This window comes from Rhinoraja longicauda, chromosome 6 (genome assembly GCF_053455715.1).
Source record: "Rhinoraja longicauda isolate Sanriku21f chromosome 6, sRhiLon1.1, whole genome shotgun sequence".
In the NCBI taxonomy this organism is placed as follows: Eukaryota; Metazoa; Chordata; class Chondrichthyes; order Rajiformes; family Arhynchobatidae; genus Rhinoraja; species Rhinoraja longicauda.
In genome coordinates, this window is record NC_135958.1 from 66,037,466 (window position 1) to 66,052,492 (window position 15,027).

A 15,027-nucleotide genomic window follows, 5' to 3' on the forward strand; every position below is an offset into this window, starting at 1 on the left:
TGTGATTAGTGGTTTGCCTCAGGGATGGGTGCTGGGCTCATTGATGTTTGTCATTTACAGCAAATGGTTTGGATGAGAATGTATGATTAGTAATTTTGCAGATGACACTAAATTAGGTGCTATCATACATAGTGCAGATGGTTAACAAGAATGACAGCATATCTTGATCAGTTGGACGAGTGGACTGAGGACTGAATCAGGTAAGTGTGAGGTGGTGCTTTTTGGAAAGTCAAACCAGGACGGGTCCTTTATTGTGAATGGTAGAGTCCTAGAGAGTGGTGTAGAGCAGAGAGTTCTTGGTGTTCTTGGTGTACAGGTACATAGTTCCCTGAAAGTAGCTTAGCAGGTAGAAAGGGCAGTGATAAATGATTTTGGTGCATTGGCCTTCGTGAGACATTATGTTGCAGTTGTCCAGGATGTTAGTGTGACTGCACGTGGGATATTGTGCTCAGTTTTGGTCGCCCTGCAATAGGAAATGTGCCATTCAGTTGGAAAGAATGTTGAAAAGTTTTACAGGGCTATTATTAAGATTTGACGGCTAATCCATAAGAAGTTGGGCAGGTTAGGACTTTATTTTTTGGGAACTGGAGACTGAGTAGTTATCTTATTGAGCTGTTTAAAACCATGAGGGGAATGGATAGAGTGAATGCACAGTCTTGTTCCCAGTATAGTGGGATCAAGAACAGGAGGGTATAAGTTTAAGGTGAGTTGGGAATGATTTAATAGGAACCTAAGGGGTAACTTTTACACACAGAGGGTGATGGGTATATGGAACACGTTGCCAGGTAAAGTCATTGAGGCAAGCATGATAACAACATTTCAAGGAAATTTGGTCAGATATCTGGATAGGAAAGGTTTGGGAGGGATATGGTTCAAACGCAGCCAAATGGAACGAGGAAATCGAACATCTTGGTCAGCATGGACGAGTGGGGTCAAAGGGCTTGTTTCCATGCTGTACGACTCTATGACCTCCAGCTAACAATATTACCTCCAGCAAAGTGACATACTCAAATACTGCACTGGGCATCAGTACCAATTATAGTCCTTGAGTTTCAGGAGTGGGACATACATCCTTAGAGTGATATAGTGTGGAAACAGGCCCTTTGGCCCAACTTGCACATACTTACCGATATGTCCCATCATCCCAAGTCCCACCTGCCTGCTTTTGGACTATATCCCTCTCAACCTACCCCATCTATGTACATGTCCAAATGTTTCTTAAACATTGCGATATTACCTGCCTCAATTACCTCCTCCAGCAGCTTGTTCCAGACACCCAGTTACCCCTCAGGTTCCCATTGAATCTTTCCCCTCCTGACTTTAAACCTATGTCATCTGGATTCCCCTACACTGGGCAAAAGACTGTGCATTTACCTGATCTATTCCTCTCATGATTTTGCACACCTCTATAAGATCACCCATCGTCATTCTATACTCTGATATAAACCCCTAAACCCCTCTCGCTCAGTCCCTCAAGTCCTGGCAACATCCTAGTAAATCTACTCTTTCAAGCTTGACAACATCCTTAATCTTCAGAGATGACAAGGACATCTCAGGTGGCACAGTAAACATTAGTGAGAGACTCATTGACTAAAAGCAGGTTCACCCATCCCTTACCCTCTGCACCAATTAGATCATGATTAATCTGCATCTTAACTCCATTCATCAGTCTGAGATCCAGATCCCTTCCTATTCTTATTTAAGAATTAAGAAAATGGATTGTGATAACTTAACATCTTTAGCCCCGAGCGAGACTTGGAGGTTTTCATTTGCTTGGGACACATTTAAATTGGATTGGTCATGGTTTTGCAAGATTCTTAAAGAACTTTAATTGATGTTTGGAGTTTGTTACTGACTGGGTACATATTATTGAATTCACACCGGATCCATTGGTGCTGGTTTTGTCATCTGACTGTCATGGCATTTGACAGAGTCTCCTAAATACAGGCACTGTGCGCTTCACCATTTTTGGCTAAAGTTTATACAGTGCCCTCCATAATGTTTGAGACAAAGACCCATTATTTATTTATTTGCCTCTGTACTCCATAATTGGGAATTGTAACAGAAAAAAATCACATGTGGTTAAAGTGCACATTGTCAGATATTAATAAAGGCAATTTTTATACATTTTGGTTTCACCATGTAGAAATTGCAGCAGTGTTTATACATAGTCCCTCCAGTTCAGGGCACCATAATGTTTGGGACACAGCAATGTCATGCAAATGAAAGTAGTCATGTTTAATATTTTGTTGCATATCCTTTGCATGCAATGGCTGCTTGAAGTCTGCGATTCATGGACATCACCAGTTGCTGGGTGTCTTCTCTGGTGATGCTCTGCCAGGCCTGTATTGTAGCCATCTTTAGCTTATGCTTGTTTTGGGGGCTAGTCCCCTTCAGTTTTCTCTTCAGCATATAAAAGGCATGCTCAATTGGGTTCAGATCGGGTGATTGACTTGGCCACTCAAGAATTGACCATTTTTTAGCTTTGAAAAACTCCTTTGTTGCTTTAACAGTATGTTTGGGATCATTATTTTGCTGTAGAATGAACTGCCAGTCAATGAATTTTGCGGCATTTGTTTGACTTGAGCAGATAGGATGTGTCTATACACTTCAGAATTCATCATGCTACCACCATCAGCAGTTTTATCATCAATGAAGATAAGTGAGCCAGTACCTTCAGCAGCCGCACATGCCCAGGCCATAACACCCCCACCGCTGTGTTTCACAAGGTGGTATGCTTTAGATCTTGGGCAGTTCCTTCTCTCCTCCATACTTTGCTCTTGCCATCACTGATATAAGTTAATCTTCATCTCATCTGTCCACAAGACCTTTTTCCAGAACTGTGGTTGCTCTTTTAAGTATTTCTTGGCAAACTGTAACCTGGCCATCCTATTTTTACGGCTAACCAGTGGTTTGCACTTTGCAGTGTAGCCTCTGTATTTCTGTTCATGAAGTCTTCTGCGGACAGTGGTCATTGACAAATCCACACCTGTCTCCTGAAGACTGTTTCTGATCTGTCAGACAGGTATTTGGGGATTTTGCTTTATTATAGAGTGAATTCTGTCATCAGCTGTGGAGGTCTTCCTGAGCCTGCCAGTCACTTTGCAATTCGTAAGCCCAGCAGTGTTCTCTTTTTTCTTAATGGTGTTCCAAACAGTTGATTTTGGTAAGCCTAAGGTTTGGCTGATGTCTCTAACAGTTTTATTTTTGTTTCTCAGTCTCACAATGGCTTATTTGACTTTCATTGGCAATAAAAGTTTCCAAATGTGATGGACGACTGGAGAAAAGACTGGGTGCTGAGAACTCTCTTATACCTGCATTAAGGAGGCAATTAAACCCACCTGAGCATTTACAAACACCTGTGAAGCCATGTGTCCCAAACTTTATAGTGCCCTGAAATGAGGGGACTATGTATAAACACAGCTGTAATTTCTACATGGTGAAACCAAAATGTATTAAAATCTGACAATGTGCACTTTAACCACACGTGATTTTTTCGATTACAAATCTGAACTTGTGGAGTACAGAGGCAAATAAATAAATGATGGGTCTTTGTCCCACACATTATGGAGGGCACTGTATAATCAGTGCGTTGAAGCACAGTATCCACTGCCATCCAGATTGCCTTTTAGTTCTACAGAATGGATCACCCTTGCCTCTGCTCCCAAATACAAATGGCAAAGACCCGGCTTCCGCGATGTAATTATGCATCGTGGGTCTCGCCCCCTTCGCGTCTGGTCCAATCGTACGTCCCTGTATTTGCATAAACAACGCCCACCCCTCCCGCCTGGACCAATATGAGTAGCCGGTGCGCCAGCCCAGCTGGTTGGTTGTAGCGCTCCCGGAATGAATGAATGAATGAATGAATGGATGAATGAATGAAAAGAGCCGGGAGCTGGGGATGGAGAGACGGGGAGAGCTGGCGTGAAGCAGGAGAGAGGGAGAGGGAGAGGGCATTAAACACAGCAGCCCGGCTGTCTGAAGACACACACACAGGCACACACACACACACACACACACACAGGCACAAACACTGTTCCATCTCAGGGGCACAGGCCTTTAAAGCCACAGACAAGGGAGGGGTAAAAAGTTGAGTTGGTAGTGAGAGTTTGCTGAAGGCAGGCGATGGACTGACGCTGAGAGCGGCACTGATGAGAGGAGGCACTGATGCCGGAGGATGGGTGCAAATGGGCATGGCCCTGAGGAATGGCATGTAGGACCTTCCACCAGCGCAGCCCGTCCACTTGTGGTGCCCGCCTCGGCAGATCCCTGCACAAATTGCTGGCCATGCTCTCCCTCTTCACCCTCTCGCTCTTCTGCTTCTACCTGCTGGCCGGCTGCTGTGACTCCCTCCCGCTGGAGCCCGCCTTGAGCAGGCAAGGACGGCCGAAGAGGGCGGTCACCGTGCAGCCCGGGGAAGAGGAGACTTCGTCCGGATCGTACACGCCGGCTGCCGGGGACGGGACCGGGCCAGAGACCGAGCCCGCAGCCCGGGAGCTGAACGGCACGGCCAAGGCGGGCGGCCGCTGGTGGTGCGCTCTCCGGCGGCTGCCCGAGGCTCTCATCATCGGCGTGAAGAAGGGAGGCACCCGTGCGCTGCTCGAGTTCATGCGGCTACACCCGGCGGTCAGAGCGCTGGGCGCAGAGCCACACTTCTTTGACAGGCACTACGGCAAGGGATTGCAGTGGTACAGGTAAGGTGGGCGCTCGCCCGGCATCCACTGGGTGGGCTGGGGCTGGGGCTGGGGCTGGGATGCAGGGTGAGAGCCGGGACAGCTCGGTCCAGGATACACAGAGGTTTCTAACTTCACCCCCCCCCCCTCCTCGCCCCGCTATCATCCAGGGTTACTGATTCACCCCTCACCCTGTGACAGGAACCCTGACCTTGACTCGCGTCCCCCACCTGCTCACGACCCCCGTAGTCATCACCACAAACCCTGGGTCAACCGACCCCCCTCTCTCACCTCACCCCAGGGCCACTCATTCACCCTCATCCTCAGTCCCAATTGCTGACTCTCATCGCCGCTAACCAGATCCTACACCCCACCCCGGGGTCACCGATCATTGCCACAACCCACCCCTCTACCGATCTCCCCCTCCCCTCCAAGGCAGGGTCCTGACCCCGATTCCCCTCCCCTAACCCCATTGATTTGTCCCCTCCTTTACCTGACCCTCTCCCTCTAATCGCTGACCCTACGACCACCCTCCCTCCCTCACAGTGAGATTTTTTTGACCCTAACCTCTTCCTCTACCACCCCCCGCTGGTCGGGTCTTTTCCATGGTCATTGTGGCATCTAGAGCGGCCATTCAGACCATCGGATCCGTGCTGGCGACTATCCCATCAGTCCCACCCTTTCGTATTCCCCTGCACCCATGCACCTTCTCCCCCCCCCCTCCCCCCCCCCCCCCCCACTCTTGCCCATTAACTCCCCCTTGGTGCCCTGTTGCCCTGTTGAACACTTGCCTACACGAAGGCGAGTTTGCCCAACTATAGTACCGACACATCTCCGGGGTGCGGGTGGAGACCAGGGCATTGGTCACAGGGAGAACTTGCACCGCTTCATCCGTGTTGCTCCAACCCCCTCCTCACATCAGGGTCACACATTCACCCCCTTTGCCCCCAGAGCGGGGGTGAACGATGACCCGAATCCCAGAGGAGTAACCCTGGCGCCCCAATCCTTGGGCTCCCCGACTACCTTGAAACAACGCTTGGCAGACGGAGCGAGTGGACAGAGTGCCGGGCTCACTCTGTATCCTCCTGCGTCTGCAAGGAGCTGGGTTTCAGTGACAGAGAGGGAGATGGGTGGGCAGATACATGAAAAGTCTTCACGTCCTATTAATCTGAACGAGCCATATCGGTATATAAATATAATTTATCTATTTACAGGCTGGCTGTCCCATTCAAAGTCATTATCCTGGTCCATTTCTCTTTATTTATCTATTTATCATATCACATTATTAACTGCTCCTGTAAATAATCTGTAACTATTACTGTGCCATAATTTACTACACGGATCGATACGTCCATACACTATATATTTTTTATCTTTCTGCCTCACGACCTTGTAGGTTTCTGTTTGCACCTTCCTATTTCACCAATCTCCCCCTTCTCCTCCCCCTCTGTTCTACAACGCCGTGCATTTCCTTGTGTATGCCCCGCGGTCTGAGCATCCCTCGGCTGCCAGTTGGTTTCAGATGGCTTCCCCTTGTTCTTTACGATCAATGTAAAAACCCGGCCCCTAGTCTCGTTCTATCTGCTCCATGCCACATCTCCCCGACGGACCCTTGTACATTGAGAAACAGAAGCTGCTAACTGAGTTATGAGCTAAACCCTGCAAAGGTATACATTCCAGGATTAATAAAATGAAGTTGTGTTGTTGACTCATGTTTGGGAAGGAACTGCAGATACAGGTTTACACAGTAGACACAAAATTCTGGAGTAACTCAGCGGGACAGGCAGCATCTCGGGATAGAAAGGGTGACTTTTCGGGTCGAGACCCTGCTTTCTCAGTCTGAAGTCAGAAGAAGGGTCTCGACTCGAAGCGTCGCCCATTCCTTCTACCCAGAGATGCTAACTGTCCCGTTGAGTTACTCCAGCTTTTTGCGCCTATCTTTTGTGTTGACTCCTGCCTGGAGTTTGGTTCAGTTTGGACAAAACCGAATGGAGAAAGATAATTCTGGTCACCTGCATTAGATCCCTCAAACCCCGAATTCTCCCCACCTCCCCACCCCATTTTCTTCTTGTGTAGAATCCAAGAAGTGCATCCGACTCTCTGTCCCAACCATTCACTACCCTCCCCCCCCCCCCCCCCCCCCCTCCCTCCTCCTCCCTCCTTCGCCATAGAAAGGGGGCGAGGGCGATACGAACAGAGCATCAAAGTTGACCCGGCTCCGCTCGGTCTCTCTCCGTCCAAAGTACAAGTTAGTAATCGTGTGACCGATAAGACGCGCCCGTGGCCAGGAGCGCGCTACCAAGGTGCAGACGTGGTCTCGTTTTATCAAACGTTGGGCTGATTTTATTTCATCCTAAAGCCGAATAAGAGGGAGGCGTTTTCAGCCGGTGAAGAGTGCGCGCCTGCTTCACCTACTGAAAGCAGAGGCTTTGAGCACCTGGAGGGATGGGTCTCATGTGTGTGGAGCCGGCACCGCTCTAGGTTAATGTCCCGTCGGTATTCCCATGTTGCGGGGCTTCGCTTCCGATCAGCGGCGATCGGAAACGTTATGGGTTTGCAATAAAGTGTTAATGTTGATTCATCATCTTTAAAGCGCGTCTCATAATAAATGGTCCTTTAAAAAAATGCACTCGACAGTTTTAAGAGAACAGGGTTTGTACTTAACGGGCTGCACCCGGGGACCTGGGGATTTCAGTGGGGTCAGGCGGGAGATGGGTCTTTCAGTATTTATATCAGGCACGTTGCATGGATTCTCCTCCCCCCGAGGTCTACTTACATCCACGGATCTCAGATTTAAGGAAAGTGCTGATTAATATTTGAAAAGACAGCCCGTCGCTCCTTGCTTCGTGTTAATGGTTTCTGCACGCAACTGCGATATGATTACGCTCTCATTTGCGTGTGCAGTCGTTGCTGTGCATTTACGGGGAAGAGAGACCGTGAGCCGCATGGTTTAAAAAGTTGAAAAAACATCTGAACGTGAACAAGGGCTTCCTACTAAACTTAAAAGCGAGCGCAGCGGCGCCACCTGCCGGGCTTCTCAACTGTGCAGCCCACTGCCGAACAGAGAAATCGGCCCATTCACTCACTCACCTGACACTAGTTCAAGTCAAGTCAAGTCAAGTTTATTTGTCACATACACATACACGATGTGCAGTGAAATGAAAGTGGCAATGCCTGCGGGTTGTGCAAAGAACTGTTTGAAAAGTTTTTTAATTTTATTGATATGCCATCCAGTAAGTGTTTAATCGGTCGCAACTTGAATCCCGAGTGTGCAGAAACTGCTAATATATATAGAAAGTCCGGGGGGGGGGGGGGGGGGGGGGGTGGGGGGGAAACATGTTTTGGAGACACAAGAAACTGCAAATGCTGGAATCTTGAGCAAAGCACTAAATGCTGGAGGAACTCTGTGGGTCAGACAGCATCGGCAAAGGGAATGGACAGGCGGTGTTTCTGGGTTCCTTTCAAAAGGTCAACTGACCCGGAACAATGTTTAGACATTAATGTGAGTTATTCCTTTGCAAAATAAAATTATGTCCCATTCTACGAGTTGCACTTGCAGTCTTCTTGAGTTGAAACAAGCTTTGGAAGTAATAATCCTTCATATCTTGATGCAATGTAATTCTTATGTATTCACTGATTAATTATCAAATCCAGCAACGTTTTTCACAGTATCTCCGTACATGTGACAATAATACTAATACCATGCTCATTGGCCAGAGTAAGGCTATTCAATTGTTATTAATATTACTTATACTTTAGAGATATTGCGTGGAAACCGGCCCTTTGGCCCACAGAAACCGGCCCTTTGGCCCACAGACCAGCGATCACCCCATACACTAGTTCTATCCTATGCACGAGGGACAATTTACAATTTTACCGAAGCCAATTAACCTACAAACTTGTTTATCTTTGAAGTGTGTGAGGAAACCAGAGCACCAGGAGAAAACCCACGCAGTCACAGGGAAACATACAAACTCCATACAGACCGCACCCGTAGTCATGATTGAACTCAGATCTCTGGCGCTGTGAAGCAGCAACTCTACCGCTGCACCACCCATTATCCTTCATGGTTTAAAAACTCTACAATTTTGTAGAAAATTGATTGCAAGAATGGGCTTTGGAGGATAGAAGGCAAGAGGGGGAGGAGCAGGACCCGGATGGATGAAAATCAGCAGGGGAATCATTCTGGGCCCGGTTCAGGTTTCTCTTAGCAACAGGCCAGTGGAGGGGGCTGGCAGAGGCTGCAAGCATAGGTTTTTGGCACTTTGCAGCAGCGTGTGGTGAGGAATCAGTGGGCATGTGTCATGTTAGTGGTAGGCGACTCTGTTGAACATTCTTGTGCCATATGCCATGCTCCGAGAGCTAATGAAACCCTTGACACAAACAATGAGCAGTTAATTACTGAGAAGTCATGTATATGCCAGGTAGAATAACAGTGCAGACTGAAGCAGAGCCTGACAAGAACTTGTCATTTTCCATGTTTGGGAGATGGCTTATTTTTGGCTGAACTGATGGGATGAAGTGATCATTCTTCGGTAGCCTACAATGCAACTATTTTGGCTAACCTCAGCCAGTAGGAATGTCCACAGTACAGGACAGTATATCATTCTCAATACAAAGAGCATTCAAAACTTTCGCCTAGAGTCAGACAACATGGAAACAGCCTGGAGCCCAACTTATCCATGACAAGCACAAATGCCCCATCTAAGCTAGTCCCTTTGTTCATTTGTGATATTTTAATGCATATAAAGAAGACTTTAGAAATACAGTGTAGACACAGGCCTTTTGGCCTATTGAGACGGCACCGACCAGCGATCACCTCGTATATTAGCATTATCCTACACACTAAGGACAATTTCCAATTCTTACCAGAGCCAATTAACCTACAAACCTGCATGTCTTTTGAGTGTGGGAGGAAACCGGAGCACCCAGAGAAAACCCACGCGGTCACAGGGAGAACGTACAAACTCCATACAGACAGCACTCTTAGTCAGGATCGAACCCAGGTCTCTGGCGCTGTAAGGCAGCAACTCTACCACTGTGCCACCCTTAAGACAAAACAACATTTTGGGCAACTCTATTGGACTATTGTATTGATATCTACTTAAATTGCCCACCTATCCTTGGTGGGTTAGTAAGGGCGTCAGGGGTTATGGGGAGAAGGCAAGAGAATAGGGTTGAGAGGGAAAGATTGATCAGCCATGATTGAATGGCGGATTAGATTTGATGGGCGGAATGACCTAATTCTGTTGCTAGAACTTATGAAGTTATGAATAGTAATTAAAGAGTGTGCTGTATTTTCCATGAGGCTCAGGCACATTCTCCAGCTCTCACTGCATTGCAACATAGTTAACATAGTCAAGGTGCTTCTAATGCGGGCACTGGGTATTTGAAGTACAAAAGTGATCTAGAACATGGAACATAGAATATGGAAAAGTGCAGCCCAGGAACAGGCCCTTCAATCCACAATATCTCTGCCAAACATTATGCCAAGATAAACTAATCTCGCCTGGTGGCACATGATCCACACCCCTTCCAATTCCTGCATTTCCATGTGCCAAGCTAAAAGCCACTTAAAAGCCACTATTGTATTTACCCCCTGCACTACCCCTCACAGCACATTCCAGGCACTCACCACCCTCTGTGTAAAACACGTCCTGCATGTATTCTTTAAACTTTGAACTACATGCAATATCTCAAATGCAGCTTAACCAAAATCTACGTAAGGACTTCCTGACTTCCACCCCCCCATCCCCACCAATGAAGGCAAACAGGAAGCTGTGCATTTGTACCCCCAGATTCCTCTGTGCATCAATGCTTAAGGGTATAGCCATTAATTGTATATTTTCCCATAATCTTTGACCTCCCAAAGTGTAAAACTTCACACTTGCTCAAATTAAACCCCATCTGCCATTTCTCTGCCTGTTTCTTTGGCCGATCTATATCCCATTGCATACTTTGACAACCTTCTACACTGTCTGTAAACTAGTATCTGCAGTTTCTACTTACGCACCACCAATTTTGGTGTCATCTGCAAACCTACTAACCATCTATATTTATATCCAAATAATTTCTATGTATCACAAACAACAGAGGTCCAAGAAGAGCAACAGGAAAGAAGTGTCTCGACCCGAAACGTCGCCCATTCCTTCTCTCCTGAGATGCTGCCTGACCTGCTGAGTTACTCCAGCATTTTGTGAATAAATACCTTCGAGGTCCAAGTAGAGATTCCTGTGGAACTCCACTGGTCACAAATATGATCCAAAATGATCCATGGTATCCCAAACACCAATGTTAATGCAATATTAATTATCTAATTTGGTGTTTACCCAGTTTATTCAAAGTTGTTGATCGGTCCATTTCAAATAATTTGTTTCCATTGAATTTGAAAATTTTAAGAATACTTTATGGTTTTTTAATCTAGTAAGATAACAAACAATAATCTTTGTACTAACTTGACATATTTCATCATTATCAGCGTAATAATTTAGAGATACAGCATGAGAACAGGCCCTTTGGCTCACCGTCCACTCCGACCATCAATCACCCATTCATACGAGTTGTGTGTTATCCCACTTTCCCATTCACTCTCTGCACACTAGTGGCAATTTACAAAGGCCAATTAACCTACAAAACTACATGTCTTTGGGATGTAGGAGGAAACCGGAGCACTCTGTGGAAACGCACGCGGTCACGGGGAGAACGTGCAAACTCCAAACAGGCAGCATCCAAGCTCAGGATCAGACTCTGGACCTGTGAGCTCACTAGCAATCAGACATAAACACAGCAATTTTTTAGATGAAGGCTCTTTTCTGGAGTTGGATTCTGAATCAGACATTCCATACGGGAGAGCCGAGATTCCAGGAACTGTCAGCTGGGAGCCAAGCTCAAAAGCCCGTTTATTATACTGGAAACTTTAAAATTGTGACATTTAAAACGTAGTGCAATGGCTCAAAATTAGCCCATTTGGAAATTGGCATCAAAGACAGGTTAATGGAGTTCAGATGTGAGACAACATGATCTGACTGGGAGCCAGACAAACACAGGGGTCGGGGACTAAATGGCCTGCTATTGTTCCAAACGATCCAAAATGGTTGAAAAATGTATGAGTGTTTGGGTCTCTCTTTTCCTAAGAGAAATATTCTTCCATAGAAGCTGGAAATTATTCTTGTGGCCTGCAGAGACCAAGGGACAAATCAGCAATATCACAAGTCGAGTCTGGGTAGCTGGGGATTGGAAATGATAAATTAGAGTTCCAGTCAGTTATTGCACTGCCCAGCTACTGGTCTTTGAAATCCCTCATAGCAAGAATCTTTACTTTGTAACATGTTTTATTTTCCACATTAAGGGTTAAGCACACAAAATTACTTGGATTAAATCATCCTCCGATCTGAATATTGATTCAGCTGAAATAAGTCCATTGAAAAATGAAGATACCCAAGTGTAATCATGCACAGATGCTCAAAACCTAGATGCAAACACGTGCATGCATGCTTATATGTGTGCGCGCACACACACACATGCACACACACACACTGTAACCCCATATTATGTTAACTTCATTTTGTTTACTGATTGATTAGCAACTCCACCAACTACTTTGCATGCTGGCAACGGTATTGATAATCCATTTTTGCTAATCTAGAAGCAATACATACTATTGTGTAGGAAGGAACTGCTGATGCTGGTTCACACTGAAGATAGACACAAAATGCTGGAGTAACTCAGCGGGACAGGCAGCATCTCTGGGGAGAAGGAATCGGTGACGTGTCGGGTCGACACCCTTCTTCAGACATGCTATTGTTGGGCTGCATAATTGTAAAATTCTGCAGTCCCGGTGATGCCATCAATGCATGGAGTAGTGGACAGAGCTCCCAGTAGAAGAGGAAATTACAAACAGTTTCAGCCTAACACCGTTTAAATTGGTCAGCCAATGTTATTTGAATACCATTGGAAAATATGTTCAAGAATTACAACAAATCAAAATCAGCATGAGGCTGATATGGGATGAAATATGAAAAAAAAAAAGAAATGAAAGCAGTAAATCCTGGAAACTTTCAACAGGTCCGGCAGCATCTGTGGAAAGAGAAAGAGAGTTAGCATTTCAGGTCAAAGATTCTTCGATGAAGCTGGGAAAGAGAGAAATTGCAGAGAGGGTGGGGAATGTTTAGAAAGGACAAAGGGAATGACCTCAGGAGGGTGTGGGCTGGATTGCCATTTGAACCTCTGACAAAATTGATACATTTATCAGTGAGATTAGAGAGAGAGCAAACAAAAGGATCATGTGAAATGCAGGTCAGGGTTGGTGGAAACGTGCAACAGTTCAGACAATACCTGAGTTAATATTACAGATGGATAATCTGCAACAAAACTGGCCAGTTGTGAAATGAACAGAGAAAAAAGTTAAATTCTCCATTGATTCCAGAGGTTACAATGTGCCCAAAAGGAAGATGTGCTGATATACCTCAAACTTCACAGCACATTGCAGGAGGACAGCCAAAGTGGCAGCAATTAATGTCAATGACAATTAGAAATTCAGTGCCACTCCTGTGCTCTCAAAGCAGGTGCTCTACAAATGGTTCCTCAATCTGTGTTTGCTTTCTCCCAAGAAGAAGAGATCGCCAGTGTGTTTGGTGTTCACTGTTTCAGACTGGAAGTGCAGTGGATCACTGCTTCACCTGATAATAATGTTTGGGTTCCAGAATGTTGGGAAGGGATGTGGGTGAAAGACCAGGTTTTGTATCTCCTGTAGTTGCTGAGGAGAACAATTGACCCATTGATCTATTCAACATCTGCAAACAGGCATGTGGTTCAGTGTAGGATCAAACCCGCAGATGAAGACTATTCTCAGGTTTATTTACTCTTGTGGCCTTGAAACCTGGGCTATATAATTTCTTGTTGAATACTAGGTACAATGACTTAAACTACAGACATCTGTTGTCAAACGGTTTCCACTGAAAGAAAATCAGGTCCTTATTAATAATAAGAAATGTTTAACCTCCCACAGCCTTCATAATTTTGCTTGAAAACTATAGATTGTATCAGCGTAGGATGAGAAATTAACATCTCCCAGTTGGAGAACCTATTTTTACACGAGTGTGTTACTCTGCAGAGGATGTGTATTTGCTGAATGTGATATTCATGCTCCCACACATGTCGTCTGTGTCTGTTCAATGAAATATGTATGGAGACATGACATGTATGAGTATGTGCGTGCGTGCGTGTGTGTATGTGTCTGTCTGTGTGAAACACATATATGACTTGGCATGGCTTTTATTCTCTGTGCCTTTTCTCTTTTTTACTCTCTTTTCCACTTTCTCTCTCCCCCACCTCTCTATTTGCCACCCATCCTCTCAATTTACTCTTCATTGTTCCACATTTTAGACAATTCCCTCTCAATATTCCCTCTATCCCACAACTCTTGATCCGTCTTCCTCATTTCCTCCCCTTTTCCTCTTTCTCTTTCTCCTTCCTCTCTTAATCTCCTTCCATCTCTATTCTCCCCACCCCTTTGTCTCTACACTTTTCCTCTTTATCCCTCTCCTTCTCTTTACACACATTTCAAGGCCTTTTTACCCTCCCAACTCTGTAACATTCTCTAGTTTTACCTCGATTGTTGACCCTTCTCTCTTTGGTGCCTATTTCCACCACCCACCAACTTTACAATTCCATTTTCAACCTGACTATCTCAAAACCCAAATCCTAACATTAGAAATTCCCTCACTAAAGTTCCCATTTCTTTTATTTCATGATGGCTTCCAGCTCTTTTAACATATAACATATAACATATAACAACTACAGCATGGAAACAGGTCTGTCCGGCCCTACCAGTCCACGCCGACCATTCTCCCTGACCTAGTCTCATCTACCTGCACTCAGACCATAACCCTCCAATCCCCTCCTATCCATATACCTATCCAATTTACTCTTAAATAATAAAATCGAGCCAGCCTCCACCACTTCCACCGGAAGCCCATTCCATACAGCCACAACCCTCTGAGTAAAGAAGTTCCCCCTCATGTTACCCCTCAACCTTTGTCCCTCAATTCTGAAGCTATGTCCCCTTGTTGGAATCTTCCCCACTCTCAAAGGGAAAAGCCTACCCACGTCAACTCTGTCCGTCCCTCTCAAAATTTTAAAAACCTCTATCAAGTCCCCCCTCAACCTTCTACGCTCCAAAGAATAAAGACCCAACCTGTTCAACCTCTCTCTGTAGCCTAAGTGCTGAAACCCAGGCAACATTCTAGTAAATCTCCTCTGTACCCTCTCCATTTTGTCGACATCCTTCCTATAATTTGGCGACCAGAACTGCACACCATACTCCAGATTCGGCCTCACCAATGCCCTGTACAAT

At 45.8% G+C, this 15,027-nt stretch overlaps 1 protein-coding gene across 1 annotated transcript in view; it reads left to right on the plus strand.

Annotated features, from left to right (window-relative positions):
* The first annotated feature begins 3,820 nt into the window (after window positions 1-3,820).
* Window positions 3,821-15,027, plus strand: part of hs3st3l (heparan sulfate (glucosamine) 3-O-sulfotransferase 3-like) — a 128,057-nt gene continuing 116,850 nt past the window's right edge. Inside the window, exon 1 of the mRNA XM_078401191.1 lies at window positions 3,821-4,694. Within this exon, the coding sequence (XP_078257317.1) occupies window positions 4,207-4,694 (488 nt within the window). The 5' untranslated portion in view covers window positions 3,821-4,206. The remainder of the gene's footprint in view (window positions 4,695-15,027) is intronic.